Source organism: Berghia stephanieae, chromosome 9 (genome assembly GCF_034508935.2).
Source record: "Berghia stephanieae isolate SIO BIC M18660-M18661 chromosome 9, UCSD_Bste_1.3, whole genome shotgun sequence".
Lineage (NCBI taxonomy): Eukaryota > Metazoa > Mollusca > Gastropoda > Nudibranchia > Aeolidiidae > Berghia > Berghia stephanieae.
Genome location: NC_088368.1, coordinates 30,587,101 through 30,603,515, shown reverse-complemented (window position 1 = coordinate 30,603,515; position 16,415 = coordinate 30,587,101). Strand labels below are relative to the sequence as shown.

At 37.7% G+C, this 16,415-nt stretch overlaps 2 protein-coding genes across 4 annotated transcripts in view; one reads left to right on the top strand and one right to left on the bottom strand.

Annotated features, from left to right (window-relative positions):
- Positions 1–16,415, bottom strand: part of LOC144980036 (WD repeat-containing protein 47-like) — a 109,151-nt gene that overhangs the window by 75,438 nt on the left and 17,298 nt on the right. The window lies entirely within an intron of this gene.
- The window catches only part of LOC144980037 (monocarboxylate transporter 9-like), a 44,372-nt gene that overhangs the window by 26,836 nt on the left and 1,121 nt on the right, over positions 1–16,415 (top strand). The window contains exons 1-5 of one of the 3 annotated variants that reach the window (XM_078927500.1): positions 3,942–4,099; positions 5,965–6,000; positions 8,878–10,153; positions 10,612–10,742; positions 12,897–13,246. In XM_078927500.1, the coding sequence (XP_078783626.1) occupies positions 8,977–10,153; positions 10,612–10,742; positions 12,897–13,246 (1,658 nt within the window). In that variant the 5' untranslated portion in view covers positions 3,942–4,099; positions 5,965–6,000; positions 8,878–8,976. Of the gene's footprint in view, positions 1–3,696; positions 4,100–5,964; positions 6,001–8,877; positions 10,154–10,611; positions 10,743–12,896; positions 13,247–16,415 lie in introns of those variants that run through there. The other 2 variants (XM_078927499.1, XM_078927501.1) reach the window with 2 other exon arrangements.

Here is a 16,415-nt window from a genome sequence, read left to right as displayed (position 1 = left end):
TGTGGATCTAGTCTAATCAAATCGAGTACGAGTGTGGATCTAGTCTAATCAAATCGAGTACGAGTGTGGATCTAGTCTAATCAAATCGAGTATGAGTGTGGATCTAGTCTAATCAAATCGAGTATGAGTGTGGATCTAGTCTAATCAAATCGAGTATGAGTGTGGATCTAGTCTAATCAAATCGAGTATGAGTGTGGATCTAGTCTAATCAAATCGAGTATGAGTGTGGATCTAGTCTAATCAAATCGAGTATGAGTGTGGATCTAGTCTAATCAAATCGAGTATGAGTGTGGATCTAGTCTAATCAAATCGAGTATGAGTGTGGATCTAGTCTAATCAAATCGAGTATGAGTGTGGATCTAGTCTAATCAAATCGAGTATGAGTGTGGATCTAGTCTAATCAAATCGAGTATGAGTGTGGATCTAGTCTAATCAAATCGAGTATGAGTGTGGATCTAGTCTAATCAAATCGAGTATGAGTGTGGATCTAGTCTAATCAAATCGAGTATGAGTGTGGATCTAGTCTAATCAAATCGAGTATGAGTGTGGATCTAGTCTAATCAAATCGAGTATGAGTGTGGATCTAGTCTAATCAAATCGAGTATGAGTGTGGATCTAGTCTAATCAAATCGAGTATGAGTGTGGATCTAGTCTAATCAAATCGAGTATGAGTGTGGATCTAGTCTAATCAAATCGAGTATGAGTGTGGATCTAGTCTAATCAAATCGAGTATGAGTGTGGATCTAGTCTAATCAAATCGAGTATGAGTGTGGATCTAGTCTAATCAAATCGAGTATGAGTGTGGATCTAGTCTAATCAAATCGAGTATGAGTGTGGATCTAGTCTAATCAAATCGAGTATGAGTGTGGATCTAGTCTAATCAAATCGAGTATGAGTGTGGATCTAGTCTAATCAAATCGAGTATGAGTGTGGATCTAGTCTAATCAAATCGAGTATGAGTGTGGATCTAGTCTAATCAAATCGAGTATGAGTGTGGATCTAGTCTAATCAAATCGAGTATGAGTGTGGATCTAGTCTAATCAAATCGAGTATGAGTGTGGATCTAGTCTAATCAAATCGAGTATGAGTGTGGATCTAGTCTAATCAAATCGAGTATGAGTGTGGATCTAGTCTAATCAAATCGAGTACGAGTGTGGATCTAGTCTAATCAAATCGAGTACGAGTGTGGATCTAGTCTAATCAAATCGAGTACGAGTGTGGATCTAGTCTAATCAAATCGAGTACGAGTGTGGATCTAGTCTAATCAAATCCAGTATGAGTGTGGATCTAGTCTAATCAAATCCAGTATGAGTGTGGATCTTGTCGAATTAATTTAGGTTGTGTACGGATATCGAGCCTGTGTGTCTAATCTTGGTCATTGGCAGCTTTTTGGCTATTGTTCTATGTACTTCATATTTCTACTGATTCCCATGATCATGCTAATTTCGTGTCTTGCATTATTTTGATTTAATTCCATGTTATGCATTATTATGTAACTAAAAACTAAATATGTTATGTCACCTTTTCTAGCTCATGTATGTATATTCAATGTCGCCAATTCCAGCTTATTCAATTTCAAATTATATATATATATATACTCTGCTTAGAATATGTCACTATTTCAAACTCCTGTTTGTACATCCATTACCTTTAAAAACAAATGTCGTCATGTACATTCAATTTCATGTTACACATTTTCATGCCACTCAGTTTGTACATTGATTTCCATTTTTTTACGTATACATTTTTATCAAATCGAGTATGAGTGTGGATCTAGTCTAATCAAATCGAGTATGAGTGTGGATCTAGTCTAATCAAATCGAGTATGAGTGTGGATCTAGTCTAATCAAATCCAGTATGAGTGTGGATCTTGTCGAATTAATTTAGGTTGTGTACGGATATCGAGCCTGTGTGTCTAATCTTGGTCATTGGCAGCTTTTTGGCTATTGTTCTATGTACTTCATATTTCTACTGATTCCCATGATCATGCTAATTTCGTGTCTTGCATTATTTTGATTTAATTCCATGTTATGCATTATTATGTAACTAAAAACTAAATATGTTATGTCACCTTTTCTAGCTCATGTATGTATATTCAATGTCGCCAATTCCAGCTTATTCAATTTCAAATTATATATATATATACTCTGCTTAGAATATGTCACTATTTCAAACTCCTGTTTGTACATCCATTACCTTTAAAAACAAATGTCGTCATGTACATTCAATTTCATGTTACACATTTTCATGCCACTCAGTTTGTACATTGATTTCCATTTTTTTACGTATACATTTTTATGCCACTAGAAACATTATATTCTTAGTGTATTAAATACATGAGCTGTAAATAGCAACACGATTCGAAATTGTTATGCACCATTTCTATGTTACTTCAATGAATAAATTATATTGAAATTGAATCTATACTGTCACGATGTTTATTTTCTTTGAAGCTCCACTGTCACTATATTTCTACCACTGTTCTTCTCATTCTCTTCTAAAAATATGTGGTCCAGTTAGTGTTAAATCTATTCTATATGTGTATCAGTCCGCCACTTTTCTTAAATTTCTTTATTCCACTTTTTTTTGTATGGCCCAGCCGACAATTATTGCTTGCTACCCTCTTGATAGGACGCTAGTGCAAAGTACTTTTCACCAAACCTTATCGACCCTGCTACCCAATCACTGCAGGTGTGGAAAAACAGGATTAGCGCGTGAAGTAAGTACTGTACACATTGAGCGATCACCACTGTAAACTAAAAACATACCATGATATTTACTTCAACATTCGGTTAATCAAGATATCCCAATTTACATAATGTCCTCAACCTGATAAGTCTTTGTAACTGTGCTGTAGTTTTTAATCTTGGCCTTTATAACAGATCTTATCAATCCTATCGGCCTACACCTACATTACATCAAGGCACTTCTTAAGTAACCCAAGTGTGTCGTAAGATCTCTTCAGGCTGATACTGATAATACGATAATTTCCAATTGCTTGGGTGGATGGCGGGGATTCCATTGGGAATGGGAGAGGCTCTAGACTATCTGTCCATTTGGCCAATTTGCATTTTCTAACAAATTTTTGAATTTAAAATATGGTATTTTAAATCCAAAATGGATGTCTGGACAAGTTGAACAAGGGATGCCACTCTTTGACATCCTTCTCTATCTCTCTCCCTCCTATCTAGCATTTCCCTTAAAACGCATATCATTATATCACATATGACTACGCCCCCCCCCCCCCCCCCTAACCAACCCCTCGTCCGCCAGCCGACAGATAATTTAACGAGACAAACAATTTATCATGTCATAAAAAGCGGCTCATCACATGGTTCAGTACCATTACCCTTATTCTAGGACATCATGTAGACTGTTCCTGTTACATTATTTAACAAAGTGATAATCCATTTATGGCCGTGTCAAAGCATTCTCCACACACTCCTGCACACACACACAAAAAAAAGCTTTATATAGCGCAATATCCACTAAATGTGCTCAGGGGTGCCTGGTCAACAGCAACATTTAACATGTAGGACGAGATAAACTGATGGCTAATAAATTAAATACTAAGTCATAATAAATGACAAGTAATAACGATGTCGAATCCAGCCGTTCTGTCGTGTGGCTTCACCGACAAAACTTTTAGTTTTTTCCTTAAAACTTCTACTTTATCATTCATGTATCAACGGATTCACAGACCATTCTGTCAATCACAGTCACAGTACAGCGAAATTGTCGACCCTAAACAACAGTGCATGTCATAAAAACCGGACTTTTAAAAAAGCTTATATCCAGGTCCTTTTATGTATAACTATGGCTCGAAATAAAAGCAAGTGTGTTTTTTTTAAACTTATTGTGGCACGGCAATGATGTCACAATTCAATGATACTGTGGGCTGTGTAGCATTAATCGTACACGTGATGTGTGTAGAAGTAGAAGTCCAGTGGTTATGATATTGATTGATGTGTCGAAAGCCTAACGTTACATTACAATCGAAAAAGAAAAAAGCCGTGTGTGTAGCTTGCATTACAACATTAATGGAATACATGACCTAAATTAAATTGAACACACTGATGAACAGTCGTAGCATTTACTTGTAAGTTGTTAGTCCATTATTTAGTTATATTAATGATACTTGTTTTTATATCAACAGCGTGGCACTTATAATACTTATTTTCATCTCAACGGCGTGACATTAATAACGTATACAAATATATTTTCTGACCCGAGCCTCATTATTCCACTCACACACATCATTAGGTGTGTTTGTTATTATTATTCTGTGCCATCATCCTCGTCGCGGTTCATATCCTCATCCCCCCACCCTTATTGGCTTAAAATTTTAATAAAAGAGTGTGTATTGTGTAGTTCAATCAGTCTCATCTGGTCGGCATAACATTAATTTAAAAATTGAAATTCACTTTAACCGGTCAAATGAGCGGCTATAACTCTATGGTCTTGTGGGTATGGCACTCGCTTTCGGGTCGAAAGGTCCTGGGTTCGAACCTCGCTCGGCGCAAGTTGTGACTTTGGAAAAAGGCTCTTTACTCGCGTTCTCTCACCTTACTCAGGAGTAAAAAGGAGTGTGTAGTGTGTAGTTCAATCAGTCTCATCTGGTCGGCATAACATTAATTTAAAAATTGAAATTCACTTTAACCCGGTCAAATGAGCGGCTATATGGTCTTGTGGGTATGGCACTCGCTTTCGGGTCGAAAGGTCCTAGGTTCGAGCCTCGCTCGGCGCAAGTTGTGACTTTGACTCGCGTTCTCTCGGGAGTAAAACGAGTACTTAGTCATTAACAGCTTTGTCTCTGTCGGAAAAAAAATATATCGCCTAACAAGCGTCATGCCCCGTTCTACATGTTGTTACGTGTTGCTGTTGGTCAGGGGTGCCTCTTGAAAACAGCTTTACTTTGAGCACGTTTAGTGGATATTGCGTTATATAAAATCTCCAAGATTTAAATAATTTCTCTGACTGCTCTCTTCCATACACACACACACACACACACAAACACACACACACACAAACAAACACACACACACACACACACACACATATATATAAGCACTATAGGTTTAGAAAACAAAGACAAAAAATAAGCAGGATACAGAAAATATACAAGATAAAGAAGGCAATGAGACTAGGCATACTGTTATGGAAATGGAAGAGATATAATAAATGACTTCAATGGGATTCGAACACATGGCACTTCGGCCCACTTATTGATATTGCTGTGCACCAGCAGCTGCCTTTCCCCCCACCCATAATTCGCTCCGCTCTCTCTCTCTCTCTCTCTCTCTCTCTCTCTCTCTCTCTCTCTCTCTCTCTCTCACTCTCTCTCTCTCACTATCTATATCATCTTATCCCAACAATCGTGCACGTACATTGACAAAACGCCATTTTTTGTATTTTGACTCTTTGAAGAACTTTTTTCGTCATTTTAATTTATTGGTCCGGCCCCGCGGTTTTAGGCATTTTAAAAGTGAAAAATATACATCAAGATTAGATGATTATGCAGGCAAAAAAAAAAAAAAAGAGTAAAATATGCAAATTACTCGTCCTAAAAATGGCATTGCAAGCATGTATAATCAAAAAAATTGAAAGATAAAGTTAAAATTCAGCTTTTTCTTACATTACGAGTAAAAAGTGACTCATCATTGTTTGACACGACTAAGAGCGTCACACACAAACATTATTATAATACATTATAATTCAGGACACATGTTCAAGTAAGACAGCTTTAAATTTAAATTCTAAAATGGACTGAAATGACAAAGTTTTGTGTTAACAGCATTCTGATAGTGATAGGGCTAGGAACATACTAATTAATTAGCTATGTGATTTGGTTTATTTCTACTTCATATTCACAAAGTGTTGCTTGGTCTCTGCTCTGCAGCACCAAAGTGTTCCGCAACTTGCTAATCAAACAATTTAAAAATGTTATTGTTATTGCCTTTGCAGACCCTCAATCGACTCAGCCGACTGAGCATGAACAGTGTAAGTGAAAGTGTAAGAATTAAATAAACACTCCATTGTTCCAAACGGACAGAGACGATTTGGTATAGACACATGCACATATTTGCAGGTCTGATAACTGGACGCAATAATTATGGGCTTGTTTTAACATTGTTGTAACGGACAATACAGTATTTTTGCGTTGGTTTGATAGTATTTCCATGCCATTACAACAATTAGTTCATAACTATTTTGGTTATCAGACCTGTAAATATGTACATGTTGTTTGGTATAACCCCCCCCCCCCCCACCCCGAAACTCTTAAGCTTTACAATATCATAATATAATGTCCATTTCTAAAACATCCATCAATTCTAGCAGTATGAATAATTTAAATTATATTTTTACATTGCCTAAGACTGATTATGAAAAATCAAACGTTGCGAAACGCATGTTAATGATTTGAAAAAGATATTGAATATTTAACAACTGACTCTGGAACAAATACGCACATCTGTGATGACAACTGCAAGTAAAAAGATAAAAATCCCTTTGAATCAAGTTATAAAAAAGTAGGGGTCTTATTATTATTATCCTACTATAAAGAGAAACCTGAAGTAATATATTATTTGCTTTTTAAAAATGTTGCTATGACTATGAGTGAACTAAATATTGTTTCAGTATATGCATATCATCGCAGAAGATCATGAAAAGATGTGAATTTTGATAAATAATACTGCATGGGGGAGGGGGGGGGGAGGGAGTGGCCGAGTGGTTAAGGCATTGCACTCTGACGCGGAAGGTCTCGGGTTCGAGCCCCTGCACTTTCGTTTTTTTCCTTGGGCAATATTATTAACCCCCCAATTTGCCCACTTGGACAACATGGGTGATTCCCGTTGACATCAGACATCCAGTTTGATGAAATATCTATATTATATATTCCTTCGCGGAATGCCTAGGCGACAATATCTTATGATGATATCGTGGCAGAAGGGCATAATTAATTAAATGAATTTTGATCCATCCCGATATAGTACTGAATTGAGGCGACGGGTTACTACATATTATCTAAAGGTTATCAAAAACTATTTACACGGTTGCCAATTTCCCGTATATCATTCACGGAATTCAGTATGTTATAAATCCTCAGTATATTTTCCAATCACCTGGCTAGACGGAAAAAGTAAGTACAAATAGTCTTTTGACTAGAGTTCAGCACTCAGAAAGGGTCAATATGTTTGTTTAACCCTCTCCCAACCATTACCAACTACAGGGAAATCGTCACATTCCTTACGATGCAACCAACAACTTTCTAATCTAATTATTCTTGTTTCTCATAAACTTTGAAGAAAATTTGTTTCTCATAGCCATAAATAACACTTGTATTGTAGAGCTCATTTTTTTCTGAACAATACCATGCATAGAATGTACTAGTTAATCTTCTATTTGAGTAAGAAAAATCTATTTTTGTGTGTGAAGTTTTGGCGAAAAATCTGAAACTGGCCGGTAAGGAGAGAGTTAAAAGTTCAGTAATTTTTTTTGTCTTCTGAATTGGCATCTCTGTATTTCCAAGTGTCGATGGCGAGTCCGAGTGGCCTAACGGTTATCAACCACTCGAGTTTGGTCAAGCTGACGCATGAGATTAGACACATGGGGCCGATGTTTATCCCGGTTTCAAAAACGTGAAATGGACAATAGCAATTGCTTGCTAACATTTTGATGGGATACTAGTCTGTTGCAACGTACTTTCCATCAGATCCACAACAGACCCAGCTACCCACCCGATCACTGCTGCGGGGGGGGGGGGGGGGGGGGTTTCAGGAAAAAATATATCTCGACTGTACCCGGGAGATTGATCATGATCTCTTTGAGTAATAAGCGAGTACTCTACCAACTGAGCTATCGGGGTAGCGATGAAAATAGTAACAGTTACAGTAATTGGTCCGGATATAGCAGTTACCAGGCTATAAAATCAATTTTTAAAATCCCAATTTTCATTACTGGATGGGTAGGTATGGCTAATTCTATTATAACGATATTACAATTACAGGGGCCCCATATATTATACATAGTAGGGATTCCAAGTCTCGTCTACTAATAATTGGAAAATAAACATTCATAGGTCGTGATAAAGCATTTAATTATGGCCGTTTAATTATTACTGCTGCTGATATTACCAGAGAAAAAAACAAACAGCTTCAGAAGCATAGCAATAACAACAACCTCCACCAACATCTCATGCTGTTGCTGGTCCTCCTCCTCCTCCTCCTCCTCCTCTAACTACTACTACTACTACTACTACTACTACTACTACTACTACTACTACTACTACTAATTAAATTTATTTTTTAAAATTGAGCTTTACAAGGGGTCCCTGGATAACAGCAACATTTAACATGAAGGACGAGACATGACACCTATCAGGCGATATTACAATTATTTGGACAGAGACAACACTGTTAACGGCCAGGTACTCATTTTACACCTGAGTACAGTGAGAAAATGTGAGTAAAGAACCTTTTCCAAGGACTCAACTATGCGCCGAGTGAGGCTCGAACCCAGAACCTTCTGATCCGAAAGCGAGTGTCATACCACTAGACCACATAGCCGCACTACCACTACTACTAAATAGTACTACTACTACCACTTCTACTACTACCACTACTACTACTACTAATACTACTACTACTACTACTACTACTACTACTACTACTACTACTACTACTACTACTACTACTACTACTACTACTACTACTACTACTACTACTACCACTACTACTACTACTACTACTACTACTACTACTACTACTACTACTAATATTACTAACATTAAGAACTAAATATTGCATGCAATACATAACTGAAACTTGTATTTCCTTAATTATATCTTTATTCCCTTTCCTTTCTATTTCATTACAGTGAACAAATGAATTGCAGAAAGTAAAATCTGAATTTTGGAACTGAAATGCTTTGTTCTGAAAATGGTTAAATGAAGACATTCTAACAGAAAATTCCGAAATGGATTCATCGCCTACAGGCAAACCTCGGTTACCAGTGGACCACGGTTGGGCATGGTGGGTGGTAGTCGGTTACTTCATCAATCTCTATATCATAATATCGTGGATTCGAAGTCTAGCAATACTACTGCCAATCTTCCTTGACAAGTACCAGCAATCCACAGCAGTGACTACTCTTGCCTTTGGCATCAGCGAGCTGGTTGAGAGCATAACTCATGTGCTGCTCTCTCTCCTGCTCCTCAACCGATTCAGTGTCCGGTCCCTCACACTCTTCGGGGCCCTTGCCAATATCTTTGCAATATTTTCACTCTACCTTCTCTCCTCCAATATTATTCTTCTCAATTTGGCATTTGGTGTGATTGGATTCGCGAGGGGGTTTCTCCTAAATCCCCAGATATTCCTCCTTGGAGCGTACTTCAAGAAACGTCTTTCTTTCGCCAGCTCAATTGGTAACACAGGTTTAAGTGTTGCAACTCTTTCATCCCCGTTGATAACGCAACTACTTCTGACTTCCTATGGACTGGAAGGAACGTTTTTACTATTCTCAGCCATAGCTACACACTCTATCATCTCAGCATTGTTATTTCGACCTACGTCTTTATATAACACAAAGGAAGTAACTCACAATGTTGAACCTGAATCTTTGCACCATGACAAACAAATTGACAACGCATTGCCATTATCATCAGTGTTTCATTCATCATCATCGTTGTCGTCATTAACTTCAAAGTCAAACTTAAGGCCACATTTTTCGAATAAAATTATAGGGAGACCAACAGATCAAAAACTACACGAGAAACAAAGTCAACATCTTCTTTGTGAAGATGAAGTATGCTCGACGGAAAACATCAAAACTATTTCTAGGAAATCCAATGAGGAGAAAAACACTGTGACCAATAATTCAAAACAAGAAATGGTCCCTAACTTATCCTCTGATGATTTGAGAAAGTCTGAGTTTAAGTCTGAGACAAATCAAAGCTTTCACAAAGAGCAAAGTCAAACCAAGCAACAACAGACTGTATCAATCTGGGAGGTTTTCAGAAACCCGACAGCTGTGCTCATTATCTTGGCTGGTATTTTCGGAGTACAAACCCAATGTTGTGCCATCTACCTGCCTGTGGTTGGCTTGGAGAATGGGCTAGAGAGTGACCAACTACCGTGGCTATTGACTATAGGAGGTATCTATGACATAATTTAATGAATGGTGATCTGTGTACATTTATGTACCAGTCATTGATCATGAAACCCATGGCAAGAATGCCCTAAATCATTATTATTCATATCATCATCATCATCATCACCATGACTACTACTGCTGCTGCTGCTGCTGCTGCTACTGCTACTGCTACTACTACTGCTACTACTACTACTACTACTACTACAACTACTACTACTATAACTGCTACTATTTATACTATTACCAACATTTCTAATATCACTACTACTACTACTACTACTACTACTACTACTACTACTACTACTACTACTACTACTACTACTACTACTACTACTACTAACATCTAGAATGCTAATGACGATGAAAACTACTACTACCACCATTATCATCATAACTAACTAATCATCATTATTATCATTTTCACCATTGTCACATTCATATCTCTCCCCCTCTAACCAGGTTGCTCAGACATTCTGGGTAAAATGATGTTTGGGTTCGTGGCCGACAGAAAATGGCTGCAACCAATCAACATAGCCACGTTGTGTATGATCAATGCTGGACTCATCTGCCAATTCATCTCATACTTTCAGGTAATATGGGAATCATAAACTTTTACAAATAAGCTTGTGATTTTTCTTTCATGTAATAACCTCTCCCCATTTTTAAATAAAATAAAAATAAATTGAGCTTTTATATATCGCAATTTCCAGTAAACGTGTTCAAAGCGCTTTACAATGGGTCCCTGGTCAACAGCAACATTTAACATGTAGGACGGGACATAATGCCTGTTAGGTGATATTACAATTTTTCGGACAAAGACAACGCTGTTAACGGCCAGGTACTCATTTTACACCTGAGTACGGTGAGAGAATGTGAGTAAAGAGCCTTTTCCAAGGACTCACTTTAACGAGCATCCATGGGAGTCAGAGTCATTTCGCCTTAATGACTCTCATATCGGGCAAGAGTACAGATTTAATTAGCATTTATTGAATGGATTTATACCACCCATAAAACCACGAGTAAAATTAACACCATTCTTGTACACTGCTGTGAAAATTTGAAATAAAACGCACGAAATAAAAATGAAAATATACAGAATAATTAAACTATATACTTTATAATAATGATTTTTCCCGTTGAATACTTCTTATGACGTAATATGGAAGATGAAAGTTCAAAGTGACCTAATGTGCCAGGTATTTTTGATTGATTCTTCCATTACACCATTGGATAGCGATAATTTGAAATGTGTCAAAATATAAGTAACAATAATAACATATTTATGAAAACCATGAAATTATCATTGACAATCCCTAATAATATCACTATAGATAGTATGCAGATGACGTCACTCAGGCCTTTGTTATTGTTTTTGCCATCCGCGTTTGTGAGTTGTTTTCACTAAACTGTATTAACCAGACCATAAAAGTTCATGGTTACACAGAGTTTGTGTGTTGGTCCGTTATACTTCCGGATGGCAATGTTGTGAACTCCTTGGCCAAGCGCATTCTATCTATACAATGCCTATACTGACATGATGAAATTGTCTAATATGCTATGTTGTTTTTTTTTTTTTTGTATTCCAAAATACCAAACAGTCGGTCATTAAAAAAAAAAATCTTACTACTCTTACTTCCGTCCAAAATAAAGCAAACAAACAATTGGTGTGCTCCATTCATCGTGCACACATAAAATAAACATTAAAATAGTTATTTAAAATCGTAACACTAATAAAATAAATAGAGCTCTTTGTCCTGGTTTGATTGATACCAAGATCATCAAGATCAAGGTAAACATTAATAGAACTATTTTAACTAACACAAAACTAGATATCAATCCATCCGTCCATCCCAACACCACACCAATCTAACCATTCATAATCTAGCCATTTATTTATCTATCCGTCCAACCTCTAATCAAATTAGTAATCCATCCCTGTGTTAATCCATTTATTCCTTCCACTCATCCATCCACTTCATACAGCCTCGATAACTTTACAACAAATATAAATAACAAATAAATAAAATTCCTATAAAAAATAAATAATAAATAAATAAAATTCCCTTTATTTATCCCAAAGGGAAAATTTTTCTCAGATGAAAGACTACAATAGCCAAGGTGTCAGCCTCAATGCAGCACCGCAAATTGACTTGCTCAAGGCCACACAGCACAGTGGTGGGTGATTGAACTCGGTAGCTTTCAGGTATGAAGCAAAGACCATACCGCGGAGCCCCTTAAAAATATTAAAAAATAAATTCGGCATCTCTACAAGAATTCAACAACTGCCTATGTACACCAACTGCCTTATATAAAATATAAAAAACCTCAAAAAACAAAAACATACTGTCGCATCAAAGCCAAATGGGTATCTGATACAGATAAAGATATGGCACAGATACAGATAGGACATCCCACCCATCTATCCATCAATCAGTCCAATCATCCATCTACCCAGTCACCCATCCGTCCATCTATAAAACAGATCCTATTGTGCACAATTGACTCAGTCGCATGATGACTTAATTTTGTAACAATATCAAGTCTTATTCTATACAGGCCTGTAAGTTTGCCGGCATTTCTGGCAATTTCGCTCCGCCGGGAAAAAAAAAAATAAATAAAATTTTTCATTTTGTTTCACAGCCTTTTGAATTGGTTAAATTCTAAGAAAATATTCCGGGAAATGGGGATCTTTGCTCATGTTATATTGAAAAAAAATAATTATTTATGAATGCTTCATTTCACAGGGCATGGCATCTATGGTAATGCTCAGCATCCTGATTGGTCTCCACGCAGGCATAATCCAACCCTTCCTCGCCCCTATCACAGTTGACCACGCGGGCCTACCTAGCCTTCCCCATGTCACATCAGGTGTCTTCCTGGGAAACTGCATCCTCACATTTCTGGCCCACCTTGTCGTGGGCACTCTCAAGGACCACACTGGGTCATTTTACTGGGGCTTCCGCTTCGTTGGAGCCCTTATGCTAGCCGCTGCAGTTTTCCTGCTAATGGTACGAAGGTGGTCAACAACACGGCGGAGGAGGGTTGTAACGAATCAAAACAGTGAAGGTTTAGAGCTGAGCCATGACGACTCCAGGTGATGAAGAATAAAAAACTATAATAAATTTATGCAAATTTTCTCAAGTTGTCACCATGATCAACGAGTTTCACTTCTTCCCACAGACAGGCCATATACAACCGTGGCACATACATTTGTGCGGCTATGTGGTCTTGTGGTATGACACTCGCTTTCGGATTGGAAGGTCCTGGGTTCGAGCCTAGCTCGACGCATAGTTGAGTCCTTGGAGAAGGCTCTTTACTCACATTCTTTCACCATACTCGGGTGTAAAATGAGTACCTGGGTGTTAACAGCGTTGTCTCTGTCCGAAGAAAATTGTAATATCGCCTAACAGGCGTCATGTCCCGTCCTACATGTTAAATGTTGCTGTTGGCCAGGGACCCCTTGTAAAGCGCTTTGAGCACGTTTAGTGGATATTACGCTATATAAAAGCTCAATATCAGTCAGATTTTTAGAATTCACATGAACCAACAGTCTTTGTCCAAAGCGCATTTTAAAGCTAATGATTACTACCAGCTTATTTAGAAGAGCGTTTTTCTACCATTAATATGCTTTATGTTTTAACTTAGGGTAGTAATGTGTATGTAAAGAGTTTGCATATGTGGACGCGGAGAAGTTTCCGTATGTGGGTGTACGGGGTGTGTGTGTGAATGCTATTTTATATAGTCTGAGTGATTGTAAAGCGCCTTGTCAGTGGATTAATGGGCGCCATAGAAGTATATTATATTATTATATTATTATAAGTGATCTAAGGGACAAAGTGGCCGAGTGGTTAAGGCATTGCACTGTGACCCGGAAGGTCCCGAGTTCAGGCACTTTGGTTTTTTTCCTCGGGCAAGATTATCAACCCCCAAATTGCTCACTTGGACAACATGGGTGATTCCTATTGACATCAGACATCTTTGTTTGATGAATTATCTATAATCCTTCGTGGAATGCCGAGGCGACGATATCTTATGATGTTGTGGCGCAAGGGCATAATTTGTGATCCAATGCCCCAAAAACGATATTATGTCATGGTAAACCAGATGTCAAAATGGGATTGATTCTAAAGTAAAACTGGCCAGAAACACCAATTTTTAGCTTTTGACATTAAATGAAATCATATTTAATCACTTCAATAAAACATAATTAGTAATAATTAATACTTTAACCCAAATCTTACATAGGGTGCATGAAAAGAAAAGAAATTGAAAAAAAAAACGAAACATAAAATAATATCATTTTCCAGTTTGTTTTTCTCGCAACTGATATTTTTGATTATAAAATCAATTTTTTAGCATCTATAGCACTATGACACGATACTGTTTTGAGGTGATGGGTCGCAAATATGATTGATAATTAGTGGGGTTTTTTATGAGAAGTATCTAAAATTATAAAAGCTGGACGCATTGTTTGAATCGGCTCTCAAACCACTGTAGAGCAAAGTTGATGTTGCTGCTCAAAGCTTGAAGAAATAAATAGCAATGTGAAATTGAATGTAAGCTCCAAGTTGATATAAGAAAACAGATAAAATGGACGTTTTGGGTTTCCCTTTTATTCATCTTGAATCATCTTAACAATGCCACTACCACATTATTTCATTCGTCTGTAGTGTTTCATTCATCCTGTTTTGTTGATAAAGGGGAAACCCGAAAAACAAAACATCCATTTTATCTGTTTTCGTATATTAAATTGAAGCTTACATTATGTTCACATTGTTATTTATGTATGTAGAGCTGTGGGTTTAGGACTCGTACTATTCAATTTTAGCATTTGTTTACAAAAGTATTTTATCTAAAGATACAGGCTGTTATTGACGGTTGGGGCAATACACCACATTTGTTTTCATTACACATGCAAAAGATCTAATAATCTATTTAAATATTGCAAACACCAAAAGTACCATCTGATTTTGATTTGGGTAAAAATTAATGACGCCGTCCGGTATATGAAGGAGTGCAATCTGAAGTTATCTCGACAAACAGCAACAAGCAAATTAATATGAAAGGTGTGTAATAACAGATTTGTATTAGATTATGTAAAGGACTTTTAATAAGAGTGCCAAATTCCCATGCTGAGATGGGTAAAAAAGCTTATTTTCAGATTAATGCACGTGAAAGAGAGAGAGAGAGAGAGAGAGAGAGAGAGAGAGAGAGAGAGAGAGAGAGAGAGAGAGAGAGAGAGAGAGAGAGAGAGAGAGAGAGAGAGAGGAGAGAGAGAGAGAGAGAGAGAGAGAGAGAGAGAGAGAAGAGAGAGAGAGAGAGAGAGAGAGAGAGAGAGAGAGAGAGAGAGAGAGAGAGAGAGAGAGAGAGAGAGAGAGGAGAGAGAGAGAGAGAGAGAGAGAGAGAGAGAGAGAGAGAGAGAGAGAGAGAGAGAGAGAGAGAGAGAGAGAGAGAGAGAGAGAGAGAGAGAGAGAGAGAGAGAGAGAGAGAGAGGAGAGAGAGAGAGAGAGAGAGAGAGAGAGAGAGAGAGAGAGAGAGAGAGAGAGAGAGAGAGAGAGAGAGAGAGAGAGAGAGAGAGAGAGAGAGAGAAGAGAGAGAGAGAGAGAGAGAGAGAGAGAGAGAGAGAGAGAGAGAGAGAGAGAGAGAGAGAGAGAGAGAGAGAGAGAGAGAGAGAGAGAGAGAGAGAGAGAGAGAGAGAGAGAGAGAGAGAGAGAGAGAGAGAGAGAGAGAGACATTTGTGTGAATACTGTTTTCAGGTACCGACATAGTGAATGTTCTACGTTATAAAAAATGGTACCGACAATACCCATTGTTCATGTACATTTCCATAAACTGAAAAGCTGATAAAATTCAATAAATAAACAAACCTCATAATCCAAATCAATAGCAGTATCTTGTCTTTTGAGCTTTTTTTTTTTTAATATATAGCGCAATATCCACTAAATGTGCTCAAAGCGCTTTACAAGGGGTCCCTGGTCAACAGCAACATTTAACATTTAGGACGGGACATGCCGCCTGTTAGGCGATATTACAATTTTTCGGACAGAGACAACGCTGTTAATGACCAGGTACTCATTTACACCTGAGTACGGTGAGAGATTGTGAGTAAAGAGTCTTTTCAAAAGACTCAACTATGCGCCGAGCGAGGCTCGAACCCAGGACCTTCTGATCCGAAAGCGAATGTCATACCACAAGACCACATAGGCGCACCTTTGTCTTACAAGAACGTACAGTGTTTTTATATTTCCGTCATCATCATCACC